The 21,804-nt window shown below is 35.4% G+C and overlaps 1 protein-coding gene across 1 annotated transcript in view; it reads left to right on the top strand.

Moving 5' to 3' along the window:
* Window positions 1-21,804, top strand: part of LOC147066309 (dynein axonemal heavy chain 7-like) — a 145,475-nt gene that overhangs the window by 91,743 nt on the left and 31,928 nt on the right. Inside the window, exons 47-56 of the mRNA XM_085956032.1 lie at window positions 137-362; window positions 1,699-1,881; window positions 1,965-2,193; window positions 9,143-9,288; window positions 9,963-10,158; window positions 13,314-13,542; window positions 14,134-14,287; window positions 15,039-15,172; window positions 15,280-15,505; window positions 17,764-17,811. Of these exons, the coding sequence (XP_085812158.1) occupies window positions 137-362; window positions 1,699-1,881; window positions 1,965-2,193; window positions 9,143-9,288; window positions 9,963-10,158; window positions 13,314-13,542; window positions 14,134-14,287; window positions 15,039-15,172; window positions 15,280-15,505; window positions 17,764-17,811 (1,771 nt within the window). The remainder of the gene's footprint in view (window positions 1-136; window positions 363-1,698; window positions 1,882-1,964; window positions 2,194-9,142; window positions 9,289-9,962; window positions 10,159-13,313; window positions 13,543-14,133; window positions 14,288-15,038; window positions 15,173-15,279; window positions 15,506-17,763; window positions 17,812-21,804) is intronic.

The following is a 21,804-nucleotide window of genomic DNA, read 5'->3' as shown; positions in this document are numbered from 1 at the left end:
ACAACATGGCATGGTAAAGTGCATGTTGGGTATATTGTGTTGCTAAAAACTATTCTGTGGATGTTTATAAAAGTTATTATCAAATTTAATCTATTATTCATAAAAGGAATAAGATAAAGTTTATTGTATTCAATAGAGAGGTTGTGAACAACGAGAAGCGATACTTGGCTGGCCTACAGCAACTGGAGGCGGCAGCACTTTCGGTGAGCGCTCTGCAAGTGACTCTTGAAGAATTGCAGCCGCAACTGGCAGCGGGCGCGGCCACTGTGGCCGAGACCAGCTTGCAAGTTCTCACCGAGAAGGCGGGAGTGGCCCTTGTCGAAGAGACGGTTCTTGCTGATCAAGAAGTTGCCGATGAACAGGTCTGTTTCTTATGCTGAATTCATTACTTTCTCTCGTCTACAATCTACACAATGTCAGATAAATAGAAGATGATGGTACTGGGTATGAAATATATGACTAATAAAGCGGGGAGTGGATTGAATTTTTTGTGTTAAAACCAGAGTGTTGGAGCTCGGATCACGGAGCACTGGAGCAATGGGATTTTACTTGGAGCAGGAGTGAAGCCGGAGCACCGAAAATTTGTAGTGCTCCACTGCTCCAGATGTTTTTTTTATTATTAAATTTTCGTCCTAAAATTCAATGCAAATAGTACTATATTTTGACACTTTGCAACACTGCCGAGTGATAAATAATCTCGCTTTTTTGACAGAAGAGGCAAATAATGAGAGACGATTTGCTGTCGGTTGTTTAATAGAATTAATAATGAAAATGAAGATTATTTTAATACTACTTATTTTTATAACATTTGTATTCTTACATATTATAATACTTTTTACCCGGAGCGGAGCAGACCCTGGAGCGGAGCCGGAGCAAGTATTAGGTCCCGGAGCGGAGCAACTCAAAAAAGGGGCCGCTCCAACGCTCTGGTTAAAACTGTTGATCTTTATGTTGACAGCACTGAATACACTATTTAAAACAAATGCAAATGGTACATGTTTACATTCTCTTATTTGCGATTGGTCATCTAACTAATCTTCTTCCATTGATACCGTCTCCTATTGAAGGTTGACGACCAAATCGCTGTCCTCCCTATCCTTGGCCAGTCTAAACAGATCACTGATGCTAGCTATTTAATTAATAATTGTTCATTTAATACAAAACTTCTCTATGCTTATAAGGCGTTTTTATGTCAATGCTGCTTGATAAATATTATCTAAGAGCACTAGTGTGAAGCCTGATATAAATAAACCCGCAATTTTATTCATTATGACTTTATTACCTGCTCCACCTTTATAGAAGAAAGTTTTTTCAATGTCTTTGTTAAATACCTGTTTCCTAGAGTAAGATAATATCAACTCAATAATTAATACTATCCACTTGCGGTGGGTACAATGGAATAAAGGTGCAGATGTTGCATGGTATATTGGGTCACGGAACATTTTCAACAGTAATGCAATATTACAAATCTATGAACTTAATTTTAAAATCTTCGAAAGTTTTTGGAAGGATAGCTAAAAAAAACTCAATTTTGGATCGCGAAACCATAACTCTTATTCTGATCTGGATTGCAACTAAGAAAGGTTTAAAGACCCTGCACCATTAAAATATTCTAGTGAATCAAACCAATAGTAATTATTATATGTCGGTAATGATATAATTATGTAAATATAATATTTTGCTTCTTACTATGAACAGGCGAAAGCAGCGCAGGTGATCAAGGATGAATGTGACGCGGACTTGGCAGAGGCGATGCCGATTTTGAATGCGGCACTTGCCGCCCTCCAAACCCTCACCGCTGCGGACATCTCTGTCATCAAAACCATGAAGAACCCGCCCAAAGGAATCAAACTTGTAATGGAGGCCATTTGCATCCTAAAGGTATAACTAATTAAAAAAAATTCATCAGTGAAAAAATATTTTGACAAAAGATTGTTGTGAATAGGTGAATTTGATTTTCTCAGGATGTAAAACCGGACAAAATACGCAATCCATCTGGTGCGGTTGGCACATTTGAGGACTACTGGGGCCCTTCCAAGAAGATGCTCAACGACATCAAGTTCCTGGAAGGGCTGATATTCTTTGACAAAGATAATATTCCTCCGCCTATTATAAAGAAGCTCCACACCACCATATTGAATGACGAATTTTTTGTACCTGAGAAGATAAAGCAGGTATCATTGGCAGCTCAAGGTATGCTTATTATTCCCTTCTCTCTTCCATCTCACGAAATGTGGATGAGGGAGTGTACTGGGTATTAGAGACCTCTGGTAATATTCAAGTGCACTGCACTCCTCACAATTTTATAAGATAAATATTCGTATTGTGAAGTTAACTATATATGTGAGTAATACAATAATAAATAATATTATGTAGAATTCTTACTTAATGATGCTACAGAAGAACACACGGGCATCAGACGATGAGTATAAAAAGCGGGGGCGTGACGAAAAGAAACTACACAATAAAAAGAAACGTGATTATTTAAAAAAGGAAATGATCCTACTCCAAGAACACTATAAAGCCCAAGAAAGCCGGCTGTTCTATAGAAAGATAAGTAATGTTAGGAAGGGTTTCAAGTCTCGTATCACAATGCGCAAGGATGATGATGGCATGATACTCACAGAAAAGCACCGTATTCTTGCCCGGTGGGTTTCTTTGATCAACATTTAAATACCCCCATAATGATGCCGACAACACTAACATTAATACTCATGACCAGGAATCAATACAAAGTGGCATTGATGATAATGAAGAACCACCGACATTATATGAGGTAAAAGGTGCTATGTCAATGTTAAAAACAAACAAGTCGCCTGGAATAGATAACCTACAAAGTGAATTAATAAAATGTGGGGGGGAAAACCTGCTCAAACATTTGCATAGCCATGTATGGACTTCAGAAAAGATGCCAGAGGAGTGGAAGGATGGGCTGATTTGTCCCCTGCACAAGAAAGGAGACCAACTACAGTGTAGTAACTACATAGGGGTGACACTCCTTAACTCTGCATATAAACTGTAGTCGATTCTGATATTCCAGCGGCTGGAACCCATTGTAGAAGGAATGCTCGGGCACTACCAAGGAGGCTTTTGACGAGGGAGATTGTGTTACTCAAATATTCACTCTAAGGCAGATTCTAGAAAAAACCACTGAATTCAATATTAACACGTATCACCTGTTCATCGATTTTAAGGCAGCTTATGATAGCATTAATCGAAACCAGTTATACGAAACAATGCGAGAATTTGAAATTCCGACAAAATAATTAAACTTGTAGAGATGACAATGACACCAGTACAATGCCGGGTGAAGCTTCAAGTGGAAATATCCGAGCCATTTATATCACTGAATGGCCTCAGGCAAGGTGACCCTCTGGCATACCTTCTTTTAAATATTGCGCTAGAAAAGGCGATACGGGATGCAAAGATCATTGCCATATCAGAATTGGCGCTGAAAAAGGCATTCACAGCACTAGAAGCCTCTGCCAAAAGAATGGGCTTACAAACGAGGCAAAAACTAAATACATGCCTTTCTATGTCACACCACGAGAAGGCACACCAAAGTTAGATATTGGTGCACACAAGTTTGATACGGTCGACAGTTTCATATACCTTGGTTTTCTTGTAACTCTTAAACATAATAATATTACAGAAGAAATCAACAAGAGAATCATGTCTGCGAATAAATGCTACTTTGGCCTGTTAAGCCATTTTAAGTTCCGGATACTATCTCGCCAAACTAAAAGCACTCTTTACAAGCCACTTGTAAAGTCAGTGCTCACCTACGCATCAACAACCTGGATAACTTAACCCTGCGAAATGAACGAGCCCTGAACATTTTTGAAAGAGAAATTCTCCGCCGTATATATGGACCGATCAGGGACGGCACCAATTGGAGAAGATATAATGCTGAGCTCTACGGGCTGTACGAAGATTGCAGTGCAGTTCAATCAACTAAGATTGGGAGACTGCGATGGCTAGGTCATGTACACCGTATGAATGACAATGAACCGGCAAAGAGAGTGATGTCCAGCAATCGAATAGGGCGTAGAAGAAAAGGCAGGCCAAAGATTCGCTGGTTGGATGGAGCTGCCAGTGACTGCCGTATTCTGGTGGTACCGAATTGGAAAGCGGCCACACTGAATAGGGACAGGTGGAGGAAGCTGTTGGAGGAGGCCAAGACCCACACCGGATTGTCGCGCCCCCTGATGATGATGATTATGTAGAATTCTATTGCATTATTCTATATTTTTATGCATGAGAAACAGTGATCCCAAAATTTTATATTCTAAGCGTTGATCAAGAGATTCATTCATTCGGATCGTTCTCATGATTCTTGTTAAATAACATGGAGCAAATAGGTGTCTATGGTTATTAATTTTAGTAGGTAGATACATGTTCAAACACGCGCGTTAACATGATCTTACTCCCTACTTTATTTATCGTTTGACAATTTATGGCTACGGCCGTATGTTGTAGCTTAGCCACTGGGAAATGCCAATAGAAATGGCGTATTTCAAAAAAGTACTACCTTATTCTTAGGTCAATAATTAATATAAAGCAAACATTATTCGTAGAATGTTTATCACATTTGAATGGTCAAAGACATAGCTTATAATCAGTATCTTTAAAATTATCTTTAAATTTGTAAATCTTGCCCATTTTTTGAATAATAAAATGCCTAATTCTTGTCAAATTTGGGATCACAGAGATTATCAATATAATTTTTTATTGTAAATATTTCACTATAATAATGTCGACATAAATTTTACTAATGGTTTTATAAATGCTTTTAAAAATTAATAAACATAAAAAATCTTAACACCACTTCACATGGACGTACTGAAATATGACTATATTCTAAAACATTAGAGCGAGAGGTTTAAAAGAATACTATTTTATGTAATAAAAATACTTTATGCAGTCATCAAATGTTTAAAATAAATATAAAGGATAATAAGGCTTCAAAATTATGTAAATAGATTATCTACAACGTTTAAGGAATGGCCTGGATTAATTATATCTATATATCTTTAATTATAGTTTGTCAATTTATGGCTATGGCCGTATGTTGTAGCTTAACCACTGAGGAATGACAAAAGAAATGGCGTATTTCAAAAAAACACTACCTTATTCTTAGGTCAATAATTATTATAAAGCAATCATTATTCGTAAGATGTTTATCATACTTGAATGATCAAAGACATAGCTTATAATGAGTATCTTTAGAATTATCTTCGAATGTGTTAATCTTGCCGATTTTTTGAATAATAAAATGCTTAATTCTTGTCAAATTTGGGATCACAGAGATTATCAATATAATTTTTATAGTGAATATTTTACTAAAATTATCTCGTCATAAATTATACTAATGGTTTTATAAATGCGTTTAAAAATTAATAAATGTAAAAAATCTTAACACCACTGCACATTCATGTACCGAAATATGACTATATTCTAAAACATTAGAGCGAGAGGTTTAAAAGAATACTATTTTATGTAACAAAAATACTTTATGCAGTCATCAAATGTTTAAAATAAATATAAAGGATAATAAGGCTTCAAAATTATGTAAATAAATTATCTACAACGTTTAAGGAATGTCCTGGATCATGCTTTGAAAATAGCATAAAAGCTCCATTTTGACGTACGCTGAGCATGTGGGCCGTTAATCACAGAATCGCGTATTCAAAGTAATTTGACACACACTGTTGAAATAATATCGACACACTATTCCAAACTAAACCGACATTGTGCAAACAACTGGCGGGAAATTTGAATCGACAAAAATAATTATTTCGATTTTGAACGAAGTCAATATGGTTTGAGTCTTTGCTATATTACGGACTATTTCATAAATGTTGGATGATAGAAATCGACAGATGTCAGTAGAATAATAATGAAGCAAGTTCGTAAAACAAATTTCGTCTCTGTTGCTTACCAAATAACGAAAATACAACAGTAGAAACTTACTGTAACCTCTAGGTGCCGCTCGCTGGCTACGTATACGGCGATCTCTAGATGACGCTCGTGAGGAATAGGTTAAAACATTTAAGTTGTTTATTTGGTCATGTAACTCCATCAAAAAACTGTAGCAAAGACGATGTTTACAAGACTAAATTTACATTAATATCACAAATGCCAGATGGCTCAGTTGACCCCACTAGGTGGTCACCCAATGTGGTTAGTTGAGCCAGTGGACGTAGAAAGATTTTTTTCATCAGAGCAATATAAAATGCAAACAAAATCTTTCTCAAATCTTTAATCCAAATTATTAGAAAACAATAAGAACATATTAGAAAACATTGGGAACATGAAACTGTAGCCTAGCCCAGTGGTCGGCAAACTCATTAGTCAACAGAGCCAAATATCAACAGTACAACGATTGAGATTTCTGTTGAGAGCCATATTTCATAAACTATATTATGTAGAGGTACACTGATTATTAACATAATAAACTTTAATTAAAGTCTTAAGTCTTAATTCAACAATAGGTACACTGAATAAAACTTGATATCATACTTAATGATGATCTTATTTATTGATAAAAATTAAATTGTAAGTAAGGTATCCATAAAATTAAATCATGACAAACACTTAATATCCATCTCCTTGAAAAGTTTGGGTAAGTCAGGCTTGTATGTTGTTGTTTCTAATTTTAGGCACGACTCCAGGTTCTCGTCAATAAGACGACTTCTCAATTTACTCTTGATAAGGTTCATGCTTGAAAAAGATTGTTCGCATGAATATGTAGAACCGGAAAGGGAAAGAACAGCAAACGCTAGTTTTTTCAACTGATCATATGAGTCAGGAATACTATTCCAGGTGTTAAAAATCATCATGTCTTCCTTCTCCAGGTCTTTCGAAGCAGACTACTTGTGCTGTGAACCATGTTTATATTTGTTTTTCTCCAATATGTCAATATCGGCACAGAGACGTTCATATTGAGAGCTCAATAATTCTTTATTTTTTTAAATCCAGCAATCATTGCATTTCAAAGTTGCCAATATCAACATTAAAGGGAGAAAAAGATAATTCTGTTACCGCAGCATTAAGAGGTTTTTTTATCAAAAACTAACGTCGCTTTGCTGTATCTGAATTCCTGAAACCCGTTGAGAAAAGCTTCCTCATATTTAAAATTGTTGTTTTATCAACATCAGAATGATTTTCTTGGCGATGTTTCGGCAGGCTTAGAAAGTGAATCGAAGATTTCCTTTCGAAGTCTTGAGCAAAAAAAGATTATTTGTTTTCGAATGAAATAACTTTTTCTAACATCGAAAAAAATGTGTTTCCTTCCCCCTGCAGTTTACGATTAAGCTGATATAGATAAGACGTAATGTCTGTTAATAAGGAAGCGAAACGTTTTAAAATGTTTCCTCTTGATAACTAACATACCTATTTATGCAGCAGAAGATCTGCGTACTCACTCTCCATTTGAACTAAAAAAATCTTTAAATTGCTGATGATTAAGAGCTTTAGCTGTAATAGAGTTGATAATCTCAATCACAAATTCCATAATTTTGCAAATTTCTCCTGGAAATGTCTGTGCACAAAGTGCTTCTTGACGAATGATGCAATGGTAAGCAACTACCTCGTGATAAATTTTTTCTTTCTAAACAGTAACAAACCCTATTCTTACGCTGGTCATACTTTTCGCCCTGTCTGTTGAAATTGACACAATTTTATCGAGTGGAATATGTTTTTCCATGCACTCAATTACAGCATTTGCAATATCCTCTCCACGTGGTTGACCTTTGAGTGGCAATAATCTTAAAAGTTCTTCTTTGTGACACAGGTCTACAGGTCAGATGAAATAAATCGTAAAAATTTGTGCTGTATTATTTATGTCACAAGACTCGTCAACTGTTATTGATAAAGCTGAAACTAATTTAAGATTTTCGACTTGCTGGTTAGTTATATTCGAAAACATGTTGACTGTTCTATCTTTCACTGTTTTAGTCCGTACATGGTCATTTGTGGCAGAGCAACACGCGGCTCGCGAACCGCAGTTTGCCAACCACTGGCCTAGCCTAATCACTTTCGCAGTTCATGCAAACATAAACTGCACCGGCAGCAGAGGTGCACATAACATGTGCCCATTTGCGGCAATCGGTGCACTGCAGCCACTCTTCGCCTAGAAGGCCATCTGTATAGACCTCAACGCACATAAGGCAGAAATATTCTTCCTCCTCAGTTACTCTCAGGTGTACGTTTGTTATGACTCAAATGACCCCTTCCCCCCAAATTATTACTAATTGGATTGAGCCACCCAAAGACTATTGAAAATAGATTATTTTTGATACTGTCATCGCATAAACACACTATTTTGAAATCAAAATACATTCACTTGATTGCCGTAACACCACATACATGTGCTTGAGACCAAAAAGTATGGGGAACTGCTTTTTTACTTTTGGCGTGAAAATAGTAACATCGCACGTGCACAGTCACATCGAACACCGGACGGCGACTGTTGCAATTGTGGCTTGGCTGCTTACCCCTCCCGCTTCGTTCGGAATCCATCACTTGTATCTATCATGCAGCGTAAGAGTTGTACTATGGGTGGCGCAGGTGACCCCGTGGCTCAATTGACCCCGCTCTGCCCTACCTACATATTTTTCACATTATTTTTCGAGCTAAATTATTTTATATTTATATGAGTCTCATACAGTTGACTTGAGGCCCATGAGATCTGGAGTATTGATGATTTTCAACATTTTCATCCTGCTTGCATATTGTTTCACTTATTGCCATACAGAATTATGTCACTTACCTGTGATAAAACAAAGGAAGCTTCATGCTTACAAAATCACTTTGAATGCGATATGTTGAATTAAGAAATGCATCTCCAATATAAAGAATTTTCGAAATCAACAGCTGCCACTGCTGGAGACATCTAACAATGGGAGTTATGAAACATGACTCTTGTCAACAAAGTAAAGGAGATACATAGTATGATTAATAATTATTGGTTTATAAAACAATGGTCATTGAAGGCTGTTGCCAATTGAAACTATTTAGGTACAACGACTAACCACAGCCACTTGTGTGTTCTGGAATGTCACTGTTCAATATTTCAACAAACCGCCATCAAGCTTACTTTACTTAATAATCAAAACTGTTTTATGTTTGGTTCCGTCAGGTATGTGCAAATGGGTGATTGCCATTTCAAAGTACAACACGGTGGCGAAGATCGTAAGGCCTAAGAAACAGGCTCTCGCAGAAGCCCAAGGCATTTATAATAATGCAATGGCAGCCTTGGAAGTCAAACAAGCAGAATTGAAGAAGGTATACCATGCTATATGTAATATACTTTTACTGAAAGAGCAAATTCTAGTATACCTACCTACTTGTGCGCATCTATTCTATATACAAGACTGCTTTCGGCCGCTACGGTTGCTATCTAGAGTAGGTTTATATCGAAGTATTAGCACTTATATTGTAACAATTAAAATAAGTAGTTGTAATTGTTACAAAAAGTGCTATCTTTTAACAGCACCTCTCTTGGCTATGCTAAATTTTAGAGCGAGATAGAGAGTTTTAAATGTTTAGACGGCTAAATTATTGTAATAGTTACGATAAGTGCTAATACTTTGATACAAACCTACCCTAGATAGCTACCATAGCGACCGAAAGCAGTCTTGTATATAGAATAGATGCGGTGTTGTTTTGAGTGATAATTTTTCGGTGGAAGAGAAATATTTACATAACTATAATGTCCTAACAAACATATCTTAGTTGTAACAGTTAGAAGGTAAGTAGTGGGTGAGAAAAGAATGGAGTTGGTCTGAATGGACGATGAATTGGCACTGATTGAAGATGAACTGTGAGAAACCACAGAAAGCTCTTCAACTATTTGTCAAATTTTACATTTTCAAAAATGCACATCACATTGTAGAGCCAATGATGATGAGTATGATGACCATCCACTTAGGATATATTGTTTTTGTACCTTTCTCCAGGTAAGAGATAAACTGGAAGCTTTAGAAGAAGATTTAGAAGAGCAGAACAGACAGCACAGAGAGATGGATTTGAAAGTGGAGTCGTGCGGGAACAAGCTGGTGATAGCTGAGTTGCTGCTCAAAGGCCTCGGAGGAGAGAAAACTCGCTGGATTGCGGCTGCTCAAGCCCTACGGGATAGCTATGGACTATTGACAGGTATTTAATTCTGTCTGCTCCCATCGGGCCAAACGACCTGGTCGCCACAAAGGCCAATTTTATTTTATTTCATTTATAAAGTTTGCAACGTCTTACCGCAGTTTAGCAGATTATTTTCAGTTTTGAATTAGATTTGTTTTCGTAATACTTTTTTATATTATTACCAGGGTTGCCAGATTTCCAAAATCACAAAACGGGACATTCGTTATTTCGAATGATCAAAAAAAAAAAAAGATAACGAATTGAGGAAGAAATTTAGAAAAAACACATAATTTTAATTAAATTGTAATATATGTAAATAAGTACATTATCCATACAGAAGATAACATATAAAAAACATAATCACATAATAATCCGCTGGAATCACAGTTATTAAAATATATTGATTAGATACAATTACAGGTATTACATTTTGATATAAATGCAAGAATGTACAATCATAACAGTTTTTTTTTAACCTATATACGTATATTTTTGTACATACCTTTACAACTTTTGTCAAGTTGGGATTTTAAGAGGCAATGAGGGACTTGGGATTTGTCTGTTGAACTCAGGACAATCCCGCTCAAATAGGGAGTCTGGCAACCCTGATTATTACCTACTTTTAATTATTATATTTGTTAGTTCTCAATGCTCCTCTCTCCCATGGGTATGTTTTTATTAAAAAAGTCAATGTAAACTCAGTCAAAGTACACTCGAGTATGTGGCAACCTCGGTCTTGGGTAACTACTCCTGAGACATTCTCATGTATAAAAAATGTTGGGTCTCATGATACACTCGATTAAAATCGAGTGTGGTGTGAGGTGGGTAGGTTCGGCGATCCATGTTTGTGTTCTTTAACCCTTTCGACGCGAGCCATTTTCGCGGGAATTTATTTTCAGTCAACTGATCTGTTAAAACTGTCACTACAGCTAAAACAGATCGATTTCAAAATTAAAAAATAGATTACTAGATGAACTATATATCAGTTATTCCAAATGCACCAAGAAATAAACTACATTTGTGACATTCTCACTAAAATAAATCGAAGAAAATGAAGACGCTAAAAATATCCAAGCTTTGACCGCGCGTTCAAAATGGCGGCCATCCAATCTTCACATACACAGTTTCAACACATACTACCGAGCAATTCGCCGCGTTTGTATTTGTTATACACAGGGCAGAGTTGAGCTGCCGGAGTTGGTTACGGTCTATGACAGATATATTACTAAATCACTTGTGGAATAATCAGTGGGTTATCCATTTAGTAAGTCGTAAACTCAAATTTTATTACCGTTTCAAATTCTGAACCTATATTTATTTTCGTCGCCATAAAATTATGTTGTCATCGTGACACTTACTCATTACCATTAGGATATTTTGGAGAATAAAACACTAAAAATAATTACCCCACTGCTAAAATACTATTATAATATAATTTATGAGGCGCCGTCGGCTTTTTCATTGAACAAAGGGCCTGTCGAATAATCGCCAGGCATAATAGGACCATGTGAACAGAGCTAACACAGTTTCGTGGCACATAAAAAATAAAACTTGTTACCCGTTATAATAATGTAAATATCAAATATGGAACAATGAACAAAGCCATACAAATTTACTGGAGAGCTGTGCGTCGATAAAATATTTTCCAGCATTATTTCTTCGATAATATTATGTGGTAGTGACATTTTGGCGGGTGAAATAATTATTTCACATATATTTATAATGACAAAAAATACTAAAAACAAATCGTCAAAATGTTTCTATTGAGATCACAAATCACTAAGAAAAAATTACATAACACTAACGTAATCGTAATAATTAATTAAATGGTAAATAAAAATATTATCGATGCATGACCAATGTTTTGTTTTGATAACCCTTGGTGACACATCGAGTACACCCGTCTTCGCAATGGCGCGCGATTCAAATGACTGAATAACGAGTGTTCTTTTCAAAAATATATTTCCTTGTGTTTTACTTGACATTTTTATGATCTGTTGCCTGATATGTCTACCTAAAGGTTTGAACTAATTTTTAAAGCATATTATCCACAAGTGTCTCTTCTAGTTTGGTCAAAAATACGAGATAAAGTCTATGGCATGTTTACATGCCATACGCAGTGTAAGGGTTAAATAAATGTTTAGTACTACTCCCTATTTCTCTACAAATTTCTAATAAAACTATTATTATAATTTGCATGTTGGGTCAATTGTATCCATTCCACCTTCCTCATCCCCGTATCATATATATCAATAATTCAATGAATACTCAGTGCAATTCTATTAGTGTTTAATCCACCTTTGCATCACACCTGTGGGTATATTCTATACTTATCGACCGCTAAAGTGATGAATATTATCAAACTTAGTGTAGGTTTGTATCCAAGTATTAGCACTTATTGTAACAATTACAATAAGTTGGTTGTAATTGTTTCAATAAGTGCTATATTTTAACAGCACCTCTCTTGGCTGTGATAAAATTTAGAGCGAGATAGACAGTTTTGACTGTATAGACGACTAACTTATTGTAACAATTCTAACACCTCAATACAAATATGTAATAAATACTATCACTTTAGCGGTCGATAGTCGCCTTTTGTATAGAATAGACCCGCAGATATAGTTTAAAAATGTCCTCCGAGCAAATAGCATTGTGATTGCAAGTACCAGCTAATACAATCCTGTTTCTGATACATATACAGTGCATCTATTCTATACACAAAATTGTTATCGGAACTATCGAGGGTAGTTTTTCTTATTTTTGTATCGAAGTATTAGCACTTATTGTAACAATACAATAAGTTTTAACATCACCTCTCTTAACTGAAATTTTAAAGTGAGATAGGCAGTTTTGACTTTTTAGATGGACAACTTATTGTAACAATTATAATACTTCGATACAAACATATGAAAAACTACCCTCGATAGCTGCCGATAGCAGTCTTGTGTATAGAATAGATGCGCAGGAGTCCTAGCATGCGATTGTGGTTTTATAAGTTCTACAGTATCCATCTTCAAGGTTGGTGCCTCCCCTCATGAACCTTTTTCATCCCTGATTACAGTTAAAAACCCCATTCATACAGTCCACTTGCTCCTGCTATTTTTCCATATTATGTATTTTCATAGTCGCTCCATGTATGATCATTAAAATGGCATTGTTTCTAAATATATAAGGAGATATCCTGATATCAGCTGGTGTGATAGCATACCTCGGTCCGTTCACGACATCGTTCCGTCAGTCTCAAATCGAACAGTGGACAACAATGTGCAATAAACTGGGAGTGTATTCCAGTCCCGACTTTCAATTGAGGAACGTCCTTGGTGATGCGGTGACTATTCAGCAATGGAATCTAGATGGACTGCCCTCTGATGCCTTCAGCATTGAAAGTGGTATTATAATAAAGTAAGTCTGTTGACCATCATTATCTTAATCATTGCAAGAGTACTGATAATTTGATTAAAAGTCTGTTCTTAGTGTAAAATAAATTCTCTTACTTATTCCGAAGGTTTTGAGCTATAACCAAAGGGATACCTAAAATCAAATAATTCTATTATATCAGCAAGTAACCTAAGTATTTGTCAGTAAGGAAAACTCCATACCAGGCGACTATAGCCTACCTTCTTAAGAAAAATTGATTTAAATAACCTAAAGCCATTTCAAATGTAAAAAAATATCAACAGAGCCATATGTCTAAATATTGAATTTAGGATTCACATACACATAGATATAGCATACAAGTCTGTTGAATCTTCTTCCTATACATGCAAACGCTTGAGCAAACAAAGGCTTGGGATAATTGAAAGTTTTTTTTTGTATGTAGCTTGATATGATTTGTCCTTGGGATCTCAGCGCTGTCTGCTTCACTATTTTTGTATTACAACATATAATGGTGATTCCATAATATTCTTGCTCATTGAAATATGGCACCAATAAACTCTTTTCATCATTTTGTATGTATGACGTTTGATCTAAGATGAGTTCCTATCATTTAAGATCTGCCAGAAGATGGCCACTGATGATCGATCCACAAGGCCAGTCAAATAGATGGGTGCGTAACATGGAGAAACCTTTCCACCTCAACATCACGAGACTCACTCAACGGGATTTTGCGAGGGTATTAGAGAATGCTGTGCAGTTCGGCCAACCTGTAAGACTTATGACATCCATTGGTTATTTTAATCTGATATGTACACATTGACATTATATTATTAGCTTATAAATAGATCAAATCATGTTTTATCAAAGACAGAATATTATATACTACATTATATTATTTAAGAATGGGACATTCTTCATTGAATAATATACATAATTTGGGATAGCCCCCAAAACATATTGTCATTTTGATAATTATTTAAGTATCATATTATCCTAAGACATTTTGGAAAACGCACACATTTCTTATTTAAATGCCATTTTGTTGATTATTAAACGATTTAACTTCAATTTTTGGAGTCCCGAACTTACTTTGATTTGAATCCAGCACAATCTTTAAATCTCGACATAATCACTTTTAAAAATGCCATTTCTATCCGTCACGATACTTTTTCGCGTCTTTCTAGCCTACCTAGTATTTTTTGTGATTGTTGATGTGAATATTAAAAATAATCATTTAATAAAAATACTGTATGTATGTATGTCATTTTTGGCGCCCGTGACAAATAAATCTTAAAGCATAAAAATGTGAGCTTAACACAAATGGATCTGTGATGCAAAGTGATTTGCAAATAATTTAGTAATTACATCACTTTCTTATATTATTAAAGCTTCGTCTCTATATAACAAGGTTTTTTTCAATGTCATTCGTCATGACGAAGGTAATTGGTATTTGGATAGAAATGAAAGCAATCATAATCACAGATTTACATTACCAGTTGATTTCTAAAATGCTTCTTCAGGTTCTGCTTGAAAATGTGGGGGAGAAATTAGATCCCATGCTAGAACCTTTACTGCAGCAGCAAACTTTCAAGCAAGGCGGTGCCATGTACATTAAGCTTGGCGATAATATTGTGGAATATAACAAAGAATTCAGGTAATAAATGCATCATTGTCAATCGCAGTCATTACATTTTCGCTTAATGTGATATCAAATTCTTTGGTTTATATAGTTGGAAATATATTACTTATTATTGCTTGAAGGTTCTACATCTCTACGAAGTTGCGCAACCCTCACTACATGCCCGAAGTGGGGGTTCGGGTGACTCTGGTGAATTTCATGTTGGGTACAGAAGGTTTAACCAGCCAACTTCTGGCGAGAGTGGTGGCGCAGGAAAGACCTGAACTGCAGCAGGCCAAGACGAAGCTCACCACTCAGGGAGCCGAACACAAGAGAATGCTCAAGGAGATTGAAACTAAAATTTTAACGGTGATGATTCAACGATGACGACGATTTGTCTATTTGATGACGATCAAATAGACAAATAATTGGCATTGTGTTTTTGGGTATTTTATGAAGTCCTTTTCAAATAAGACAATAATTAAAATTTACAAGACAATCGTTCACATTGACGTGGCATTTTCTCTTACCGGCGACGATAATGGAAAAAAAATATTTTTGTAGATGGACACAAGCCCTAGTCAAATTTCAACTAACTATATTCAACCAGCGTTGCCAACTTAGCGTTTTTCTTGCCAGATCTAGCATTTTTGAACAGGCATATATAGCTATGAACAGGCATGCATAGACAGGCTTGCAAGATTGGCATCTGGTGCATGGCGTTAAATTTAGCATTTTTCAACTCCGCAAACAGTTTAAAACGTCTCATAAAAATAATATAAAATTAGATTTGCTTGAAAATAACTATGCAAGCATTTTCTACCATCTATTTTACATGCAATTTGATACAATATATTAAATCATCAAATTTTGGTGACCTGTTTATCAGTTTAGAAACAATCATTGTTCTCGTGAAAAAATGTTGATAATTATGACTAATTTTTTTGAAATGAGAATTTCTAAACTTTAAAACAGTAAACATCTGGCATATTTTTGTGAATTTTAGGCAGTCTTAATTTGATTTTTCTTTGGGCATTTTCGGACTTTGATGTCTGTATGGACAGTATGTTCAATTAACTGATATCAAATGTTGGCTCATTTCAGAGGGTTCTTTACTATCCTAGGTGATGTTGGCTCCCGAATTGATAAAGCTACCCATTATAAAGTATTTGAAGTAAATTGACTCATATGGAATCATATGTGCCTCCTAAAATTCAAGTTTGATATTATGGAAGTTTGAAAGAAGAACGGAGAAAGTAGGCTGTAGAATAAGATACGGCTAGTGACTGAAGAGAATGGAGAAAGAGAAATATTGAGGAAGTCGTGGCTCAATTTGGGTTATAGTAACATTGGTAGAAAAAGAACTCACTTAATATTATAATGTCGGCATAGCAGTGGCGAAGGGTGGAGGTAGGTTGTTAAGATCCGTCATAAATAGTGAACACTAAACTTTGTCAGTCAAACGTATTTCGTTACCTTACTTTGAAAAGGTTCTAACTGACATTTTGGCCTAAATTGACTTTTTGATGTGAAAAGGTTCCATTAACAATATTTTATCATATACGTTCATTTGAGAGTCATCTATTGTCAAATATGGGAATTAGCAGTATGCCGGAGTTCTATCTACATGTCTTTTTATATTGAAAATATGACCATTCCAAATTTCAAACGCTCATAGCTCAAAACATGGTCAAGTGCAATTAGAACCTTTTCAAAGTAAGGTAACGAATTTTGTTTTCTAATGGATTTAAGTTTTGCACTATTCCAATGGAATAGTACATAACTTAAATTCAAATTCCATCAAGTATCTTCGGTCGATAGTATTATTAGTATTTGTTTTCATTGAAATAAGACAAAATTTGACAGACGGTGATGGTTAGTTTTTGAAATTCAATTATATCCTGTGAAACCAAACCATAATAGATTATAGTCAAAAAATACTCGTCTATCTATAAAATATCTAAAATTATGTCATTAAATCATACATTATAGATAGAATAATATTATTTGTATATTATAGTTTGGTTTAGACAAAGCTTAATTAATTAAAAAAAAAATAACCAACAACATGTGTAATATGTATTTCTAATTCAACAAAAACAAATAAATATGAATGAAAAAGTACGCGCAATTTTGTCGGATCGCCCAAAATATACCAAAACTATTATGGTTTGGTTTAGGCAGGATTTAATTGATTTATAAAAACTAACCAACGCCATCTGTAAATTGTAGTCTTGGTTCAATAAAAACAAATACGTATAACTAACAAAGTTTAATGTGCACTGTTTTTGTCAGATCTTAACAGCCCACCTCCACTCTTCGCCACTGCTGCATAGGTACTTTTTAAACTAGATATACATTCGTCGTTGAAACTAGAAAATTGTGTAACTCCAAAAACACTACTTTACAGGAGAGACAAAAAACATTATGGTTTCCTATACAAATGTATGGTTTTGGAGTGAAATCATCCATGATTTAACAATGATACAATTTTTCTGGAATTACAAAATTTGCAAGACGGATAGATATTATCAACGGCCACTAGATGGCATTCAAAGTCAATTTTCGATTAAAACGGAGTTACACAATTTTCTAGTTTCAACGACGATATATATATTTTTTTACAGGTTCTATCAACATCAGAAACGTTATTGGATGACGAAGCAGCCGTTCAGGTTAGACTTTATTACTGTAATTTATTCTTAATTTCACTCAGACTTATTCAAGTTATAATATACAGTAGGTACTCTCTCAGTAATCCGACATCCCAAAAACCAGACAAGTGTCCAATTAGTTAAAGCGGCGGATTATATAGTGCATACATACAAAATATGGTAAAAATTAAAATAGGTAGATATTTCATAAAAATAGTTTTTTTTTTGAGAAATTTGTACTAGCAAATTACGGTTTTATTTATAATCAAAATCAAGTATCTACTAAATTATACATATTTATAAACTAAGTTTATTAACTAAATATTAAGGGACAAGGTGTGCCACGTCAACTATTTTCTGGTATTTTCAGAGTTTAAGCCTGAATATTCCGTAAGATTTGTAAAAAAACTATTTATATAATTATGAAGCCCCATCATTTTTAAATATTTACATTAAACATTTTGATAACTACATAAAGTATTTTTATGACGTAAAATAATATTCTTTGGAACCTTTAAATTTAATAATTGAGAACGAAGCCATATTTTTGGAGCTTTAATAGGCTATGGTGATGACAGTTTTTTCCACTAATTATTATGTCAAACCATTTATTATAGATAGTTTTAATGTTATCAAACATAATGTAGTAAAATATATTCAGTATTGATACCAGATGGAAGTCTCCCACAGGAGAGCGCCTCAAAGGGCAGACCGAACCATCAACTTTCCCATTACACCACAGCCTACGTCCACTCTTCGCGGTTCTCGCAACCCTCGGCCGATTAGAGCCCGCCGCAAAAATCCGAAATTCGAATTCGTCTACGCTCCCGCCAAACCACAGACGCGGTCTACCAAAAACGGCCGCTCGAAACAGCGCCGTCGGTAAAACAGGGAGGTTCGCGACCGACACAAAAAACAGGACGCCGCGAACCTGTCAGTTGGACGCGCGCGAAAATCTCTCTTCCTCCAAAAACCTCCTTCCAAAACCTCAGACGTCGACCAGCCAGCATCTCTCTCTCGCCTCGGACCCCGAACAAGAAGCATCTCCAGATTCTCCAGCCAAGCCGCAAGCCCCGATCCTCTCTTTGATTGGCCGCCGGACAGCCAGCATCGTCTCTGCTCGCCTCGGACGCGAAGCCAAGTCAGCATCTCCAAGTCTCGAGCAACAACCAGCCAAGACGACCGCGTCGGCGCCAAGCAAGCATCAAGCTAACCGCCAGCAAAAACCGCCTATACCCTGCAACTAACTAACTGCTAATACGATATAATAAACTGCCAGTAACAACCTCAACGTGCGTTTCTCTCAATTCCACCCTGCTTCTGGCCTGCTAGTGAAACGGCCTTCACCATTCTCCTCGACGGAGAAAGGCCGGTATCAGTATAATATAATATTTTTGCGGTTTCTGTTGGCTCTAAATCTAACAGAGATCTGAAATCGAGCGGGCATTTTGTAATTTAAATATGCTATGCTATAAATATGAATCATATAAACTTACAATTCTATGTATTAATAAAAACTTTTTATTGTACTTGATAGAAATACTGAATACATATATAATGCTAAAATGTCATTTTGACATTTCATATTGATTTCCATAGTAACGCACGTATATATTAATAATTTAGTTACTAGGACCCCCTTAGCAACCAACAATAATAACTTTCCATACAAAACAGAATTAACTGAAAATGAATTAAATTCTGCTTAAAAATGGCTAAAAGTATTAAAAGAATGCATTGTCGTCGTGTTCTGATATATTCTAAAAGTTTCAAATGTTTAGCTAGTCGAGAAGTTAGTTAAAAATCTTCAATCGTCCAATACAAATCTTGGACAAACAAGAAAAAAAATGTACTGGACACACAAGAAAAATTAGTACTGGACAAACAAGAATACGAGCTAATAAAAATGTGGTAAAATAGGTTAAACAAATACAAATTCGAACATATTATTCAAAAGGAAAATATATTTTGACATAAAGAGACAATAACAAAAAACATCCGAAGAAATTTGTATTTGCGTAAAATCTACGTCATGTCATACTTGGTCATAACATTCATCGAGATTTAACACTGTTGCAATCTATTTGTGCAACAGCAATCAGTTTTCTGTCCCTTTCTATCACTATCTCCCTCTATATTCAAAATTATGATTGTAGTATTTATTAGGTACCTATTTAGTAGTTTAGATAAATTTTATTTCAGTGAAATTTAGCGGGTCGTCCAGTATTGTACAGTATTATTCCAGGATTGATATTTTAGTAAATACGTGAGAAAATGAGGTTTTTCACCAATTGTACTACTAATTTAACTATTTGTTATTTAAAAAATAATACACATGAGGTTTTAGAAATTTTACATTCGTTATTGAATTTGGAATACCTCAAACACACCGTGAAGTAAAAATATTTATATATTTTACTTAGCAATGTATGCGACGTGTCCCAAATTATTAATCTATCTAGGTTAGGTACCTACTGATATTTATATTACAGAAAATGTAACTTTTACTAAATTATGAATTTGCGAGATTATATAGAATAGATGATTTTAAAGAATACTTTCATCAAATAACATAATAATGGATCATATGGAATATTCATAAGGAATATGTACATATTTTTCAACTCATTTAATTTTTGAAAGAAACCCAACAAACCTAATTTCGAAAAATTAGCCTGGCAACACTGAGAATATCATTGTGCTCAAGTCAATTTATTTCAACGCGAAACTTTTCAACCTTTTCGGTTTTTGACATAACAATATAATCACGATTGGTAGGTACTTCCAAATTCAAGAGCAACTTCATTAACAGTGTTGCCAACCATACTATAATTATTATAGTATTTTTGTACTATAATTTCGGTCCGCATACTATGTACGATATTAAACGTCGAAAATACTATTATTTTGAAATTTGAAAAAATTGTTCGCAATAGAAAAATTGCTGATTTATTTTTGGCCGAAAGAGATAAAAAAAAAAGCTCTCGACGTTGATTTGAAATGGAATTCTTTGAAGTCGTATATTTTTTGTCGAAAGAGGTAAAAAAAAGTTAAAAAAAGACTTTTATTTGAAATGGAATTTCTGAAATTTACAAATACTATTTTTGATCTTAACTTGGCGTCTTACGTGGACAAAGTCGATGCGAACGCGATCGCGATACGATCCAAAACGATGCGAAGCGGCATCGTTGTCCTACGTGTAGCTAAGTCACCAGCTGTCACCATCGCACATTTATACAATTTGTTTATTACCATGGTAACGCCTAGAAATATTTAGATGTATGTAAATAATTACCTCCTATGTTTATTATAAAATTGTTACCATGGCGACGCCCACACCGCCGTGCCGTGTCCACTTCGCGCAATAATATCAAATCGTTTGATCGCGTCACTGAAGCCCCACACCGCTCGCCGGGTATTATTTGCACGTAGGCCACTACAGGTGGCGTTGACTGTTTGATATTTTCGTGCTCCACCGCGTCGCGTCGTATTCGCATTGACTTCACCCAAGTAAGACGCCACGTAACAACATTTTCAACAGATGACAACGGACTATATTTTTTGCCGAAATACAACCACGAGTTAGAAGAGTTAATAAAACATGAAACGGTGGTGAAATTCTGTCGATCCCAAAGACTAAGGTGGGCTGGACACGTTGAGAGAATGCCTGGGCACAGGACGCCAAAAATCATGACCAAGTGGATCCCACAGTGGAAACGGTCTAGGGGCAGACCAAAGAAGAGGTGAGCTGACTGTATGGAAGAGGACTGGAGAAAGATGGAGAGGGCTGGAGACTGGAGAGGAGCAGCCAGGGAAAGGAGCGTGTGGAGGACAATTGTAGAGGAGGCCAAATCCCGCCCCGGGATGTAGTGCCGAGAAAGAAGAGAGACAATAATTTCTTGGTTCGAGTACTACAAGTCGCCTGTGACAAAAAGATGACTTCATATTACTGAGAACGATTTGGAGTTTGGACGGGACATACCTAATTTTCCTATTAAAATAAAATTAATCAAC

The sequence above is a fragment of the Rhyacophila brunnea genome, unplaced genomic scaffold, assembly GCF_057557595.1.
Source record: "Rhyacophila brunnea isolate RB1 unplaced genomic scaffold, BYU_Rbru_1.0 scaffold_5, whole genome shotgun sequence".
Taxonomy (NCBI): domain Eukaryota; kingdom Metazoa; phylum Arthropoda; class Insecta; order Trichoptera; family Rhyacophilidae; genus Rhyacophila; species Rhyacophila brunnea.
The sequence above is the reverse complement of the archived record's forward strand: the minus strand, read 5'-3'. Positions and strand labels throughout refer to the sequence as shown.